General features: G+C 36.4%; 1 protein-coding gene and 1 long non-coding RNA gene across 4 annotated transcripts in view; one reads left to right on the top strand and one right to left on the bottom strand.

The window, feature by feature from the left end:
* LOC124214724 (GRAM domain-containing protein 2A) overlaps positions 1–16,233 on the top strand; it is a 114,137-nt gene that overhangs the window by 87,541 nt on the left and 10,363 nt on the right. For all 3 annotated transcript variants that reach the window (XM_046617316.2, XM_046617318.2, XM_046617319.2), the window contains exons 4-7: positions 4,865–5,032; positions 12,163–12,304; positions 13,601–14,115; positions 14,761–15,028. In XM_046617316.2, the coding sequence (XP_046473272.1) occupies positions 4,865–5,032; positions 12,163–12,304; positions 13,601–14,115; positions 14,761–15,028 (1,093 nt within the window). The remainder of the gene's footprint in view (positions 1–4,864; positions 5,033–12,162; positions 12,305–13,600; positions 14,116–14,760; positions 15,029–16,233) is intronic.
* Positions 4,583–8,108, bottom strand: LOC138190528 (uncharacterized). Its single transcript, XR_011176536.1, has 3 exons — positions 7,988–8,108; positions 6,514–6,645; positions 4,583–5,015 (listed from the first exon to the last, which is right to left on the bottom strand). It is a non-coding gene; the product is annotated as an uncharacterized lncRNA (long non-coding RNA).

Genomic DNA, 16,233 nt, shown 5'->3' with positions numbered 1-16,233 from the left:
TCGTCTGAATTTAAACTGTTACTTTATCGACGGTAAAAAATATGTATTCGAGACTCACTATAAACTGGCTGAATACACATTCTCGATTAAGATACGTCGATATGAAACTATGAGTAATAAGTTTTTAGTCAGTCTTTAACCGTGATCGATGTCTTTTAATTTAACTATACACGGTGGATGTAAAAAGTACAGGTGATTAATTTAACGACAACAAGAAACTGGGTTGTGTGCAGATTGCTTTAAAATTTATTGACTATCCAGCAAAAATCTGTCTTCGGTTGAAATAGAATGCTCTATAAATCGCAAGTGTGATGTAGACAAACGGTGAGCATAGACTGCGAACTGTGGGATAAAGAATTACATTGCTTTCCTCCGACTGCGCAAACACACGTGCGGGTCATTGGCCGGCAATGGTAATCAAAATGTGAGGTCATTCGTAATTTCAGAGAGGCACCGTTGCTAAACAAATGTCTCTTAAATCTAGTTATAAATGTGCCAGAAATATTGTTTTATTTCAGATTATTTGATCTCAGCGTATTGAGCTCACATCGCTGGATTTGTAATTACCGATAAATGTTGAACGTAGAATACCAGCGTTAACTTGCTTATCAATCAAACGCAACTGCATCACTCATCGACGTAACGCGTGAAATCTTGTCGGAATATGGGAACGACGTCTATATCGTGTTGACTAAACGAACCACGCCACAAGTATGAGAAAAATAATGTCCCGTATACATGAGACGAAAGGTTATTCGCTTGTAGACCGAGTGACAAGTGACTGCAATGATTTCAACTGATTTCAAACGATTTTAAAGTGACTGATTTCCAAAGTGGTTTGCGATTTCGATAAGTGGGTAAACTTGCGTTCTCATAATACGATTCAAAGTGGCTTGACGCGATTTTACGCGATTACACGTGATTTAGAGTGATTTAAAGTGATTAAAAACGATTTTAAAGCGACCGCTGTCCAAAGTGGTTTGCGATGTCAACAAGCGGATACCCCCTCGACTTTAATTTGCTATACCTGAGATTTTATCTGTGTGGGAAACTCGAACGTATTTAGTCGGAAAAGGTTTATCAAACTTCGATGGATGTTCAATTCAATCACAACTAAGACGATTCTAATCGTTGGTCGAGTCTAATCCGAACACAAGACACATTGCTGACCTAATATACGTTACAATGCCAATGAAAGACATCGAGGCATGTTACACGAACCGTAATTTCAATTCTTATTTCGTTTTCGAAACGAATTGACTGTACAAAGAGTAAACGTTGCAAAATATAACAAAATATGTTTTGATTTTTTTTTTACATAATAAAACTATCAGCACACGAATATCGGGAACCCCGCTATTTAAATATGGTATGAACGTTTGACTGATCGTAGAATACATTCGACTATTTATCCTGTTGCCTTGAGCATTGTAATTTGTACGTAGTTCGGTTGATTGTTTTACAGTAGATGTTACGTGCATAGCATGCATACAGGGATAGTTACTATATCGCTATTTAATCAAATTACGTTAGGTAGTTATCACGAAATCTCACCACACCTTCTTGTTACAATATGCTTACTTGACTATAAACGCTTCGCTCATTGTCAGTGGAGAAAAAGTATTTCTCAAAATAACATAAAGGATAAAAACAATTCGCCGAAAATTGTTGCTCAGATTTTTTCTAGCCAAGTACATAACAATATTTTTTAACACGTTCTTCCTACATCGACCACAAATTGTCTAATGTTCCCGTACCATTTTTTTCCATTCTGTACTCATGTCGGAATAGGACGATAAACATAAACTATCCCACCATATGGCTAAATTCTTTGTATTTAAAAAAAAAAGCCAAATATTAATCCGTGAGACTGCTGTAACGGTATTTCATGAAAAAGAATATACCAACGCTTGGTTAAAAACTCCGGTTTCAGTTTTTGTCAATATGATAGTTACGAAAATTTGCAGACGTATATCTAATTTAATATATTAATTAAACGGCTTTTCGGTTTCAATCTCAATCGAAAGTAGATTTAATACTCATCTATCCGGATTTCTATAAACTATAATTTTGTGTTAATCAAACACTATCTGATGTTAATCTAACGCTATCTAATGTCAAGTCAATATTATTAAATCTCAATCTAATACTTAATTTTACTCATACTTAAACGACAGAAAATTTTCTACAATGTATATGAGGCGCAACATTACAGCTTTTGATTCACTCTAAAATAAAAACACTTTTTGGCACTAAAGCATTAGGTAATATAGAAAATTGTGGTAACTTTTCAATAACATAAATGTGCTAACCGGTAATTTATTCAAAGGTATCGATCGGTCGTGATGGACAGACTAATTCTCTCCATCACCTTTGAACGTTTACCGAAATTTCCCGGCACTCGAAAAATCCACCGTCACAATTATGGTTTGCACTTCTTTTCCCGTTTTTCCGAGATGCGCAATTGCCGGTAGTCTGAATGGGTTCATCCAAAATATAATCGGTCTCGTTGCTTCAAAAATCCAAACGAAACTGATCATTTTTTCCGGAATAGAGATTACACGCCGCTTCGCTGGTAGCGTGAAGGTCGTGCTACTTTTCGAATCTATTCGCAAATAGATCTGATTCATTTGCACATTAGTCAGAAAAAATGTGTTAGTGCGTGTGTGTGTGTGTGGGTGTTTGACACTGATCTTAACTTTTAGACCATGATTTTTTCTTCAAGCATTTTTTTTTCTTTTTTTCTGTCTTTTTTGGAACTATACACGTCATATGATAAAACCCTTCGTTGTTCTTGGCGGTTGGTCGTTCGAAATAGCCCAATGCATAAAAAAAAAATCATTCAGCAGGGCAGCGTGACATTGTTTTGATATTAACCAACCTTATATATATATACGTCACTGATGTCTGAAAATATAAAACGTTGAACGATAAAACATTCCTGCTTTATGCAATGACATAGTCCTAACCTGAAAGTCATCAAATCGTGTCAATTGGTGATTACCGGGAACTGCTCGGAAATCATGACAATCTTTAATTCTCGCAATGTTTGACAGAGAACTTAGTGCGCGAATTGTTGCGTTGGTAAAACACTCCGTTGTATAAACAGGACTCCGTATTATACAGCACTGATGGCATGAAAGATCACTTGTTCAATTTGCAGTTTTGCTTGGTTATTCATTTTTCTGCTGTTGAAAAAAAAAAAAAAATCAATATTTCTAATATTTTTCACGGCATAGATAGACATTTTGTCAAGTTATAAAATATCGCAGTATTTTAATGTAGCAATTCCTGGATCTTTTGACAGTTTAATATGAATAATAAACTTTACTGAAATAACCTGGAATAGGTTATAGGTAGGCGAAAACTCGATTCCAGTCAATATTCTACTTATTATTATTTAAGCATGGTGCCACGTGACTGATCAACGAGTATTTACGCGATTCGAAATAATTTTTTTGAAACTTTAAATCGAGTTGGCATTTTTTTTTTTTTTTTGTTTCTTTTAAATAACCGTGACATTGTCAGAAAGTGCGCTGTGACATGTTTTTTTCTGCGCTTCTCGTATATTCGCAAGTGTTTCAAAGTATAACGCCTTTCACTAGCTATACTTTATTTTTCTGGCAGTTTCTTCAATTAATTACCTATCACGCACCTACAATGGATCCCAGACTTTTTTGTTTAACGCACAATTGCCGTACTCTGTTTTCATTTCAGAGGACCGTGTGGTGAAAACATATTAAATCAAAGTTTCACTTCTGGCGCTGCATAGTGGTTTACATTTTATTATCGATATAATTTGCCGAAATAAAATTTGTGTAGAAAATCCCAAACGAAAGATTGTTCCAAATGCTCATCTGGTTTAGTATAAAAATATTCAGTTAGATATATAAATATGATCATAAAACACTGCCATTTTAGAAATGACTAATTTATTTATTTTTTAAATGTATCCTGCTAGAATTTTTCAAATCTAGATGTGCAAACTTATCGTCATCGTGATCGTTAAACCAAAAATCGCTAGTTTGGAATGTGCAATTCTTCATCGTCGTCTTTTCACCGTCCGATGCAGCTGTATAAGGAAAGTTTTTAAGAACTCGGATAGAATCTCAAAAATCCTTACGAGGTTTTGTTATATCAGACTGTCTTCAAGGGACATGAGTTTCCAAAATATTAGTATGTTTTTCTCTAATCAGGGTTTGTTCAATTTCGGACAGTTTTATTGTTGGAAAATAACGAATTCTACAAAAAATATATATTTACATTATAGCTTTGCGAATTACAGGTGTTGCTACCAAGTAAAAAACAAAAATTCTCAGAAGACTCAACTTCTTCATTCGATTTTGCATATGATCAATTGGTTTCGAAGAAATAGGCAACATTGATTAAGCCTTTGAGAAAATCCGAATACGCGATGATACATGTATCTACTTGTAAATCAAAGGTTAATAAATTTCACGGTCGTGATTTTCATAGTTTATGTATTATGTATACCTTATATATTGGCGTATGCCAATGATATCCACCAGAAAGATATCTTTTACATTATGTATATATTACGAGGTTGAAGCTAGCAGCCAGAATTAGCAGCCAAACGTTCTAGTGTTCATTCGAATAAGGTGATGAAATCGGAGAATCAAAGTTTCTTACAAAATTATGATGATCAAACAGAACTGGATTTTTCTATTTCTAAAAAGTTTAACACGTTTGGCTGCTAGTTTGACTGCAGAACTTTCATTTCAACTACAAAATTTATTCAAAATTCAAAGAGGTCTTTCCATTTGGATATATTCGATGATTTATGAATACTGTACTGCATAACTAGTGGCAAAAGTGATGAAAACATGTCGAATTTCGTTTTCAGGTCAGCGGGATCTGTAGGCGCGCGATCGGCACCCAGCACACCTCTTCAAAGTGTAGTTCTGCAGGCAGGACAACCAATCAGTGGTGCACAAATCACAGTATCAGGATCGAATCAACAATTGCCACCTCCTCGGAGCCCTAGTCATACTGCCCTAAAATGTAGTGAAAGGTAATTATGAAAAAATTGCTCACATACCACGTACAATGGTAGACTGTGCATCAAGGAGGCAAAGTATGTAGGACAAAAGACTGCCTCTATGGTGCACGCGATAATTCGTGTAACAAAAGTATGATTTACAAATTCTTCTTTCATAGAGAAGTAAGAAAATGGGCAACTTTCAGTACTAGAACGCGGAAAATCGATGGTCTTATCAAAAATTGCCTACGATAATGTTGCGTCTTAACCCTTTCAATCATGCATTTTTCGTCTGCACCGTTTTCCATGAAAATTGGTACTCGGGGGTTTTCGGGGTCGCTGATTACGAATCTGGCATTAGATTTTTAAAATTCAAAATGGCAAATCCAATATGGCGGACGGGAATTTCCAAATACTTATTAATTCTTCTCAAACTTTGTACTCAGGGGTTTTCGGGATCGCTGATTACGAATCTGGCATTAGATTTTCAAAATTCAAAATGGCGGATCCGATATGGCGGACGTCAAGTTTTATATCTTATATCTTTCTGCTCAATATTTTGGCCTGAATTTAGTCATTTGGGGGATTTTGGAATGGCTGATCACGAATCTGAAGTCATAACTTCATAATTTCTAAATCCAAGATGGCAAATGCCAACTTGTCTTTCTTTGTCTATATTCGTGTCTCTCTCTTAGCCCTACCCGGAACTAACGACGAGAACGTGGAGAGCATCTAGTTCCACTTTTGTGTTTGTTTTTTCTGTTTTTTTGTTTTTTTCCTGTTTTTTTTTGTGTTTTTTCTTTTATTTTTCGTGTTTTTTTTATTTTTTTGTGTTTTTTCTTCTTTCTTTGTGTTTTTTTATTGTTTTTCTCTTCTACTTGTATTTTTTTCAATATCCCTATTATGACGCACGCACGCACATATATCTATCAATGATAATGATAAGGAACCACGGATTTTAATTATCCCAAATTTCATCTCAAATTAACTGAAATATTTATTTCTAATGTATATTTGAAGGAATATTCCTGATAAAGTAAGATTTTACGTGATTGAAATTTTTATTGTTACATTGCCCAATTGGATCGACTATAGCGGATCCACCATTTTGAATTTTCAAAATCTGACCTCATATTCGTGATCAGGGACTCAAAAAACCCCTAGATACGTATTTTCAGAGGCCTTGGTTCAATACTAGAGCTCTGAGGTGATTTTTTAGACTGAAAAGATTAAAGTGTTCTTGTTAAGAGAAACTGTCAGACGAGGTTTTGCAATCTCTAACAGCACGAAAACTCAATACGAAAAGTTGATCATCATCCCAACTACTAATCTTTCTTCGGACCTGTTTAATTTAACCCTAACGGAATTTACTAGAACAATACCCGAGGTGTGATCTGATCTCCTTCATTCTCTAATACATCATAATATGAGAACGTCGAATAAAGCTTTGGACTCGAATTTGAAAAAAATAGTGATTCGGTCATTTCAGGGGAAAAATCACTCTAAAAGTTTACCTCCTATGAATGAGGGTTGTATCGCAAAGCCTACGGCTAAACACACTCGCCGTAACATCATCGTCCGTTGATGGTGAATAGTGTCCAATTTATCGATGTCATTACGAAATATTACCTCATTTTCGAGAAATCCTAAAAAAATTATGTTTCAAAATTAAAATAACTCGTCACCTATTTCGTCCAGAAAACAATGATACTGATCCAAAATACCTAACGTCTAAAATATTATTGCAACGATGATAAGTTTGTAAGCTTTTACATTTTTCTACGGATAAGAAAATTGTATCGAAGCAATAATCTACGCTCTCCAGCTTTATTCAGGTATGAAATAAACCGTGGAATTGTGAAATTTACTTTGTATCAAAGCGGTCACTTGTCTGAAAAACTTGGAAACTCGAACAAGTCTGGATATTTTCAAAAACAAATTGAATCGCTGGCATATTATTTTTGTCGTAATGAAACAGTGTAGGGTGGAAGGACTCCAATTCAAACCACAAATCGGAGCTGCACAAAGTAAAGCATTCCTTCCAACAGGATGCATCTGTTAATAGAGAGTCAAGTAAAATACCATCGAACTTATTAAATTAATCTGATATCAGCACTACAAAAAATAAGCCAGAAAAACAGTTTTTTTGCAATACTTTTCGTCGCCATAAAAGGGGAAGAGTTAGTCGGTCTGTCCGACGAACTTCCGCGATGATCTCAAAAACGGCAGGGTGAATAATCTGAAACTGACAGGACTTGGCAGCCACCGGAAAGTGTTTTAAAAGAAAAATCAGAATAAAAAAAAAACAAATCTGAACGACGAAGTATTAGTAAATTTGTTTTTTTTTTTAAATAAATATATAAACTGGGAAAAATGTAATCGTTTGTTTAGAAAAAGTAGTAAGGAGGAAAAAGTATAGGTCTGTCGGTAAAACATTGAAAATCAATTTATTTCTGGTTGGCAATTTTTCATGCCCATCATTTTGTTGTAAAATCCTGTAAGCTTTAGATTTTGTCACCCAGCCGTTACCGAGATCATCGCGGGAGTTTGTCAGACATTTTATAGAAGCCTGATTTTCAGATTCTGGAGGTTCGAAAATGTAAAAATTCGTTGAAATTATAAAAACTATTTTTCGACCGAAACCAATACTTCTCTTGAACCACCAAAGGTGATGAGAAGTAAAAAAAAGCACAGTAACCCGAAACGAATAGACATCGTAGTAGAAAATACGACAAAAATGGCATTTTATACAGATTTTAAGTAAGTGAAAAATAATTACATTATGTTCAGTATGCGGATATTATATATTTCTGCGACGTGTCAAGAACAAACAAGATTTTCAGGGTCACCAAGTGGTGATATTTCACGTTTCGAAAAATTGCAAGTCACGACGAATAACCTGGAACCTTCAATGTTTTGATTTGTTAACAAGAATCAAATTCCAGAAATTTAGCAAGCAGTTATGTATAAAAATCGTGTTTTGCGTACCTCGGAAGATTTTGACAAGGCCTAAGAAAAACCTTAATCACCTCGTGAAGTCGATCGATTTAATCTGAATAGCGGCTTTTGCCGGTCCAAGGGAAACCAGTTTTTAACGGTAGAACAACGGACATTTAAATCTACGACCAACGAGAAGGAGCAGCTGTGAAATTAAATAGGACAGAAATTCTTCGATGAGAAAAATTAACGAACGACCGTCATCGAAATTTTTTACTCATCGCGAAATTTCTCGTACATTTAATTTCATATATATTCCTCACTGGTTATAAATTAAAAACATCTGAAAACGACACACCCTAGTCGGTATTAAATAAAATAAACTCGTATAATAGGCCGCAATATCCAACACAAACCACGCTTCGTGTTGGCCATCCATACCTTCCAAGCAACATACGTGCATACGACTTTGCCAGATGAAAATCAACCGCGCATGCGCCAATTAATTCAATCTCATTGGTCGACGAAATCTTCCCGCTGCGATATTTTTGTCTGCGATGCAGGCGGGCCAACGTACGCAAAATGTGTACGTTTGAATTTTCAAAGAGCATAAGCATTAAATTCCGACCGTTCTTCGAAGAATCAACTTTCCAACCCAATAACAAATGCTTCCCAAACCTTTCCGAGACACTACCTCAATTATTTGAGATTCTAACCTCGAAAATTCGTATCAACCGCATCGCTGCCAGAAATAGTTTGACAGCTGAAAACTCGGGATGACCAGCCTCCACGATCAGCCGATAAAACTCGCGCATGCGCAGTTGATTTTCAAGTTTCAAGAGATTGTCCCGGTAAATGAAAAGGAGTACCAAGTGCAAGTTTCGAAAATGGATATATATGCTATAAATACCACACTTTACACATGTACAATAATTGGATTCAGTTTCTGCAGCATTTACTAGACGTTCTAACTGGAATTTGATATACATGTATACAATATTGTTCACATACGTGAAAAAATAACATTTCAGTTGTACTGCATTGTGAATCATTTTTCTTGAATTAGTATTGACGCTTATTGAATGTTTAATCGTGTTCTTTCTGGGATCACTCTTCCAACGGTATTTGTTATTTTTAAGATATACCATATACGACAAACCTGTTTTTCATGACATTACAAACTTTCGAAATTCATTTCTTGCGATTCTTTTGTACATCCAGGTAAAATTGATTGTGACCAGCTAAAATTAGTGAGTCAGAATGTAATTTACTCAAGCGTACCTACAGCCTTGTAAAGATTCATTGATTCACAGATTCAAGTTCGTGACGTAAATTTAATTATAAATTTATTTATAGATAAACTCGCTGGTTTGCAACTTTGGAACTGTTTGAAATTTAGGAAACCGTAATATAGCAACAACATATTCATATTATGCAAACTCAAACCCTTCTAAGTTGTTCTCAAGTTGCCAAAAGTACAGTCAACGTTTCGTTACGTTAGCTTTACTAACTTAAACTTCGACAGAATTCAAAATTCAGGAGAATCAGTAATACAATGATGTCGTACACATTGAAATTTTTTTGCAAATTTCACTCTTTACCCACTTCGGATAAAATCTGCTTTGTTTTTTTTTTTTTCTTTTTCTACCGTTTGAACTTTCTCACACTTATCGGGAGTAGAAATTTGGTTTCGAGACTGATTTTGAATTTCTAACTGCTAAGGGAAAAAGTCTGCTATACTAACCTGTATGTCAGGTCGTGCCTCAATAGCGGCTACGAAAAAAACATAAACTTATCATTATAAAATCATTATTTTTATTTCCGTTGGTCATTAAAACAGAGATTAACGACATCGAGTCAAATTTTATGAAGAAACATGAAAAACTTGAAGTTCGTTTTTAAAATTCCAAGCATCACCATTTCATTTTCATGTTTCTGGTAAACAGTACCATCTAGAGTTAACCTTTTTGAGGCCAAAAAACTATCGCTCGAATTTTCAGACACCCTTCTACTTCATATGATACCGTTGTCATTTTTATGGTGTGTTATAAACCCTGAAGAAACTAATCGATCGGTTGGACTATCGTTTTTTATTTTAAAAAAAGTAAAGAACAATTGACAGCGTAAGAAAAAATGTACTCACCTCGCACCGAATACGGATCAACATTAGCTTATAAACCGTAATTGAAATCGGATCTGTTAGCGCTTTGAGCAAATAGCATCGACGTTCAAGGCTTCTTCGTAACGACAATCCATTGCAATTTAGCATATCTCCCGTAAAAACCAATCTGAAAGAATATTTCTAGCACTTGAAATTAACTTGTTAGTATATCGCTGCGTGGATCGTAACATTGGGAAGTTGTGTTAGTGTCTGGTGATAGCGAGACGTAAGCGCAGGTGTTACAGCTATGGCTCAGTTTAAAGCCGATGTTGGGAATCTGGACGTGTCTTTTAACCAGGTGCGTGTAGTTCGTTATCTTACCGGTAACCTTCATCGTTTATATTGCCTCTTTCCGGTTACAAAATGCGATTTCAATGCAGAATTACTCCTATGCATAAATGTCAAAAAAAATGTTCACTCGTTTTGTGGCATTCTTCCGATCATGATTATAGAAATAAAAAGTGCAATCTCGTCGAGTTAAACTTTGTTATCATTAGGATGGGTTAATGCGAACAATCAAGAACCAGGACCGGTTGCACAGGTATTTGAACGCGTATATCGTGTTTGTTATACGTTTCCAGTGGAATCAATCAGGTTCCCTTTGTGGTATTAATTAGGTAGCTGGGTGATTGATTTTTCAGGATTGATACATGTTTAATTGTACGAAGTATCCTTAAGTCGCTGTATATAGGCCAGCTGTTTCTTTCCGAAGCATCAGACATGTCAGCATATCAACGTTTTGCGCTTGTCTGAAAATTGTTATCAGAACAGGTGGTAAGATTATACATCCGATCGAAACATTCAGACCTATCCGGTATTGTGTCGTTACGCTTATACTGGTCAATGCGGACCCATCTCGGTGAAATATAGTGGAGGTTAGAATATAGGAATTTTCATTTTACTTTTTCTAATACTATGCTCATTCAATCATTCCTTGGTTTGCATTCATGTAAATTATTGAGTGTTAAATAGCAACTAATTGCATGCGTTTAGAATCTCCGAGATATCGTCTATCGGTTAAAAAGATTAAATATATAACATTGTTCTACATTTTAATAATACTATGCCAACAGTCACACGCTCGCAAGATTCGGGATCCGAATAAGTCGGTGACAGATACGGCCACACTTATGTCGTAGCTTCGGTTTTCAAACCACTCACTGTATTGTGATTTCGTTGTGAAAAATGGTTAATCAGCATTATCCCCAAATTAAAATCGTCACTAAAGATAACTGGATTATCAGGCAGTTGAAAAAATGGTGTGTAACTCGCTTTTTTCGCTTACCCAGTTACCTTACCACGTGCTTGCGTGTGACATGAATACTTTCGATTTCGGAAGAACTTGTGTTTCCTTCAATCACCTCCTCATTTTTATCCATTTCATCTAAATTTAATATAAGTCATTTATTATAGCGTGTAAATGTTCGGATGATTTGGTAACTCAAGTGTCGTTTCATATTTTGGTGCTTCTACCGTAATAGTCTGTGTATGGACGCAGTGTCTGTCACGTGCATGTAATATCTCTTTGTATTATGAGAAGTTATCAACATCCGATATAACTTCTTGCGTTTCTCTTCACCATATCGGATCTGCCATTTTGAATTCACAAATATCTAATTCAGATTCATCATCTAAAATCCCCCCCCATTTTAAAATTTTTGATCAATCGGAAGTTGGAAAGATGATGTGCACAAAATTGTTGTAATAGCCAGCTTTGTTGCATCATTCGTCAATACATACACGGAGCCATATCGCTACATGATAGTTTGTTACGATTAGCGGTCAAATTGATATCGTACAATTTATTAGTACCTATGTGCACGAAATTGCACAACCATGATTCTTGGTGCCTCGAACACTGACGCTAGAATCCCTCACTTTGTGTATTCCAGTTCTGCGTAGAGTTTTTGCGTGAAACGATTTGGTATATAATGTATGTGATGGTAACTTTTCTTACGCAATGATATACCAATTTTCATTATATGCTATCACCTGTCGCTTCGATTAACGTGACTTGTGGCTTGATGCTAATTTCATGATGCGAATATTTCTTGTATACTTACAGCCAACTATCAAAACCGCTTAGTAGAAGTACGCCATCCATGGCCGCTAGTGTTCAGACTGTAGCAACGAGATCATCGACAAGATCTTCATCGACATCTACGAGCAGTGCTCGTCAGAAGAAATTTCACCGGCACTTTAGCCAGGTATGTTATTGCGTTATTTTGTGTCTGTTATAGTAAAAGAGCAGCCAACGTCCCAAGCCTATCATACCTAGGTACATTTTAGTCATCAAGAATGACTTTTTGTATTCTTACGACAAAGTTATAATCATCACAGGTATGGTCCTTGAAGTAGAGTATAATTTTTATACAAGTACTGCAATATGGTTGTTGCCCGAACGTTTTTTACAGTGGCTAGAACTTGACCAAAATTACTTTTGCACTTATATACTGAAAAAAATTTCTAGGGTAAATTTACCAAATGAATAGTATGATGCCCTATTGCTCATCCAGGTTACAGAAAAATGTCTATCCATAGATTTGTCATTTTGCGATCTTCCAAGTGGTCAACTTTATGAAGTGTATGTCGGGATGGATTGAAAATATGATCCAATTCAAACGTCAGTTTCGTAACCCATGTGAGCGTAAATTTTGCTGCCGTTATTGGGAATACACAATAAAATTAAAACCTGTCCATTAATTACTAATAATTTTAATCTATCGGCCTAGTTTGAAGCAGAACGATTTGCTTATAATTTAACGCAGATCCATAATAACACAGTTTTATTTTGCTAAACAAACTTTAATTGTCTGGTGGGAAATTTGAACCATGGACTTTAAATTATGGGTCTTCATACTCTAATTACTTGAAAATTCCTGCAATTCTTTCCTATTTATTTGAGGATCTTAGTTTGCCGTCTAAGGTATGGATTTCAGTTCAAAATGCAGTTTTCTTCAAAGTAGAAAATAAATTTGTACTTCAATTTACATAATGAACAAATTTTGTTTCATACTCGCAAAGTGATTTCAAAATTTCTCACTTGTACATTTTACTACATTTTTACTACACTGTAAGTTCAGTCTTTTAGTTTTACTCTTTCGGACGAACAAAACAGTATCGATCGCTTTATTGTCCCTGTTATTCCGCAACTACTGTCGAAGTCAACAGTTATTAGAATCGTAACATCGAGTGAGTAGTTCCGCCGAAAGAACAGAAGGTGCCTGCAGCAAAAGTCCCTACCCGAGGAGATTAAAATGCAGGGACCCAACGAAACGATTCCTTTTTGAATCACAATATTTATAAAATAAGGTGCAGGGATTAGCCACAATCCGCACAGATTCCGAATCCTACAATAGAGATGACATACGGACAAGCGACAGGACGAAAAATATGTACCAGTTTTCTATTAATTAATTATCAAAAGGATTCGTCATTTGCTAGAATTTCTTTGCGCTTGTAGAAAATCAGCACGCAGAGTTTGATGTGACTAAATACTTCAGGTACCCGCCGAGGAACGTGTTCTGAACTACTACAGCTGTGCGCTAGTAGCCGACATCCTTTTACAAGGACATCTCTACATCACACCAAACTACTTCGGCTTCTATAGCAACGTCTTCGGCTACGTGACTAAAATACTGATACCCACGGCGTCGGTTTTAAGGATCAGCAAAGAGAAGACGGCAAGAATCATTCCGAACGCGGTTGCGATTGCCACAGAGGAGGACAGACATGTCTTCTGTTCCCTACTCTCGAGGGACTCGACCTTCAAACTGATGAAACAAGTCTGGGACGCCGCAAAAGAACCGAAACCCGCCGCCGACATCCCGCTACCGGTTGAGCGAAAACTTCTTTCTCCGGAAACCCTTTTGGTCGACGATTCCGAGGCCAATTTGGAGGAGGACGACTCCAGCATGTCCGAGAGTGGCACTGACCGTACATCTAGACCGCCTACCGCTTGTACGGACACCGATGGATTCTCAGCTAGCATTCCAAGACCAGTTGCCACCACGACGAGGTAACTCTATTCTTGTCGACCAATAACTTCTTTTTCAAGGATAACGATTTTATTTTCATTTCATTTTCCACATAGGCCTGTTTTCGTTTCTCCTTTTCCACATGCGAATTCTTAACTGACAAGTATTTGAGATTCCGCGATCTTAGATCATAGCGATAGCAATGGATGGTTTAGATTGTAGCACCAACATCACCGTATTTACAATGTTTAACGTTACTCCGTAACGATTTGCTACGTTAAAAGATTGCTGTACACCACTTCGTGACAAAAGATACTCTGGCTACATACTACCATGATTGATCCATTCTCTTTACTGGTTTACAATCAGAAGAAAACATTAGTCGGTGTGGAGGTCCGTACAGTGTTTTTTATTTGCGATATTTTTGTCGAACATGGCGGGCCATCGTCACGATATTTCATTACCAGAGAACAACTTGAACCCAACGCCTTGGATAGGATGAATTACCTGAAATTTGCCGACCGGACCCGACCGAAATGTCGTAAACGAACGATACTTTTCACCTCTATTCGATATACGTTTTCGTCTCTCCTTCATTGTCATCACGAGTCCGCTTTATTTCAGTCGCTATCAATAAGTAAGGTTTCATGTACTTGTTAACCGAGAATTTAATTTTCATCACACAGGATAGAGTCACCGGCGCCGGTAAAAACTCCTTTGACTGCGAAGCCTGTTGCACAATCATCTGGCCTTTGGGGTGGCTTCAGGCCTGGTACCATAATCGCAGTTCTTGTTGCCCTGCTGGCCATTTTGTACGTATCTGCCGCGCTAATGATGATGCGAATTGATCGGCTTCATGCGGCGTACCTGAACCATCCGTTGGCCTCACCGGAACGCTTCACTCAGGATCGCCTCCTGCAGTATCTCAATTCCAATCTCGACCAAATCGTCAAGGTGTGCTGGCTAATTAATTCTAAGCAGAAGAAACAAAGTAGAAACTGCAAAATTTGATTTGCTTGAATGATTAATTGTGAACAACTTAAAATCGGTCTAATAACGCAACACTTGTTCCATAAAACTTTGTTGCCATTTAATGATAAACTACTAAGAATGATTCAATTTTCAACTTTCGAGTTTTAGTGAAATAATTCTTTGATTACTTCGATCAAAGAGTAAAAAAGTTCGAATACATCCGACCTCGTTGAGTTACAAATTCTATCACTTTTGTAATAGGTGATTTTGTACGGTGAATAACGTGACTTCCTGTATTGATCGAAAATTGAAATTGAAAATTGAATTCCTTCAAGTGACCATTCTTCCCAAAAACTGATTACCCTGCCACTAAAGAATTATCGGACTATTTGGCATTATTAAGTAATGATTTCCACTGAAACCCAGGAGTGCCGAATTTGTTATTTCTCTATTTTTTGGGATGGGCAGGTGGGGCGTAGATGTAATTAGGTTTCTAAAGAGGCTGAAAATTTTAGGAACTCATAAAACGTGAACGCAGTACCCGAAACGAAAGATCATTTATCTAATGTGTATCATTTGATCATCAGTTTAACGTGTAGATACGTATTAGGTATTTCTTCAATCAAGATTATGCTCCAGTACCGAACTATTAATTAATCAATACAATTTATAATTATACTTTTGTATAATATACAGGGTCATTTATTCGTTGTTGAACACTGAGTTTGACTCGCAACCGTTCTACCTGCCGCTTGCATAAGCGGCTCTCTCTCTCTCTCTCTCTCTCTCTCTCTCTCTCTCTCTCTCTCTCTCTCTCTCTCTCTCTCTCTCTCTCGCTCTCTCTCTCTCTCTCTCTCTCTCTCTCTCTCTCTCTTTCTCTCTCTTTCTCTTTCTTTCTCTCATCCGGGTCTCGCATTCAGCAACGAATAAATGACCCTGTATGGCAATTTGTATGGAATGTTCCTGCTCAATTCTACTATTCCGGGGACCTCACCGTTAACAATTTATTTAATTTTTTATTTGTATGTTTATCAATCGAGATAACACTAATTTTCCGTGATTTATTCCTCATTTTTCTGAACGTCCATGCCGAAGAAGTTAACTTTTGAATTTATGTTTTATGGAGAATTTTATTTCGTATAACGACTATACATCAGAAGCCAATAATCTGATCGAAAGGTTGTGAA

The sequence above is a fragment of the Neodiprion pinetum genome, chromosome 3 (assembly GCF_021155775.2).
Source record: "Neodiprion pinetum isolate iyNeoPine1 chromosome 3, iyNeoPine1.2, whole genome shotgun sequence".
Taxonomy (NCBI): domain Eukaryota; kingdom Metazoa; phylum Arthropoda; class Insecta; order Hymenoptera; family Diprionidae; genus Neodiprion; species Neodiprion pinetum.
Note: the sequence above shows the minus strand (reverse complement) of the source record. Positions and strands in the feature narration are given on the sequence as shown.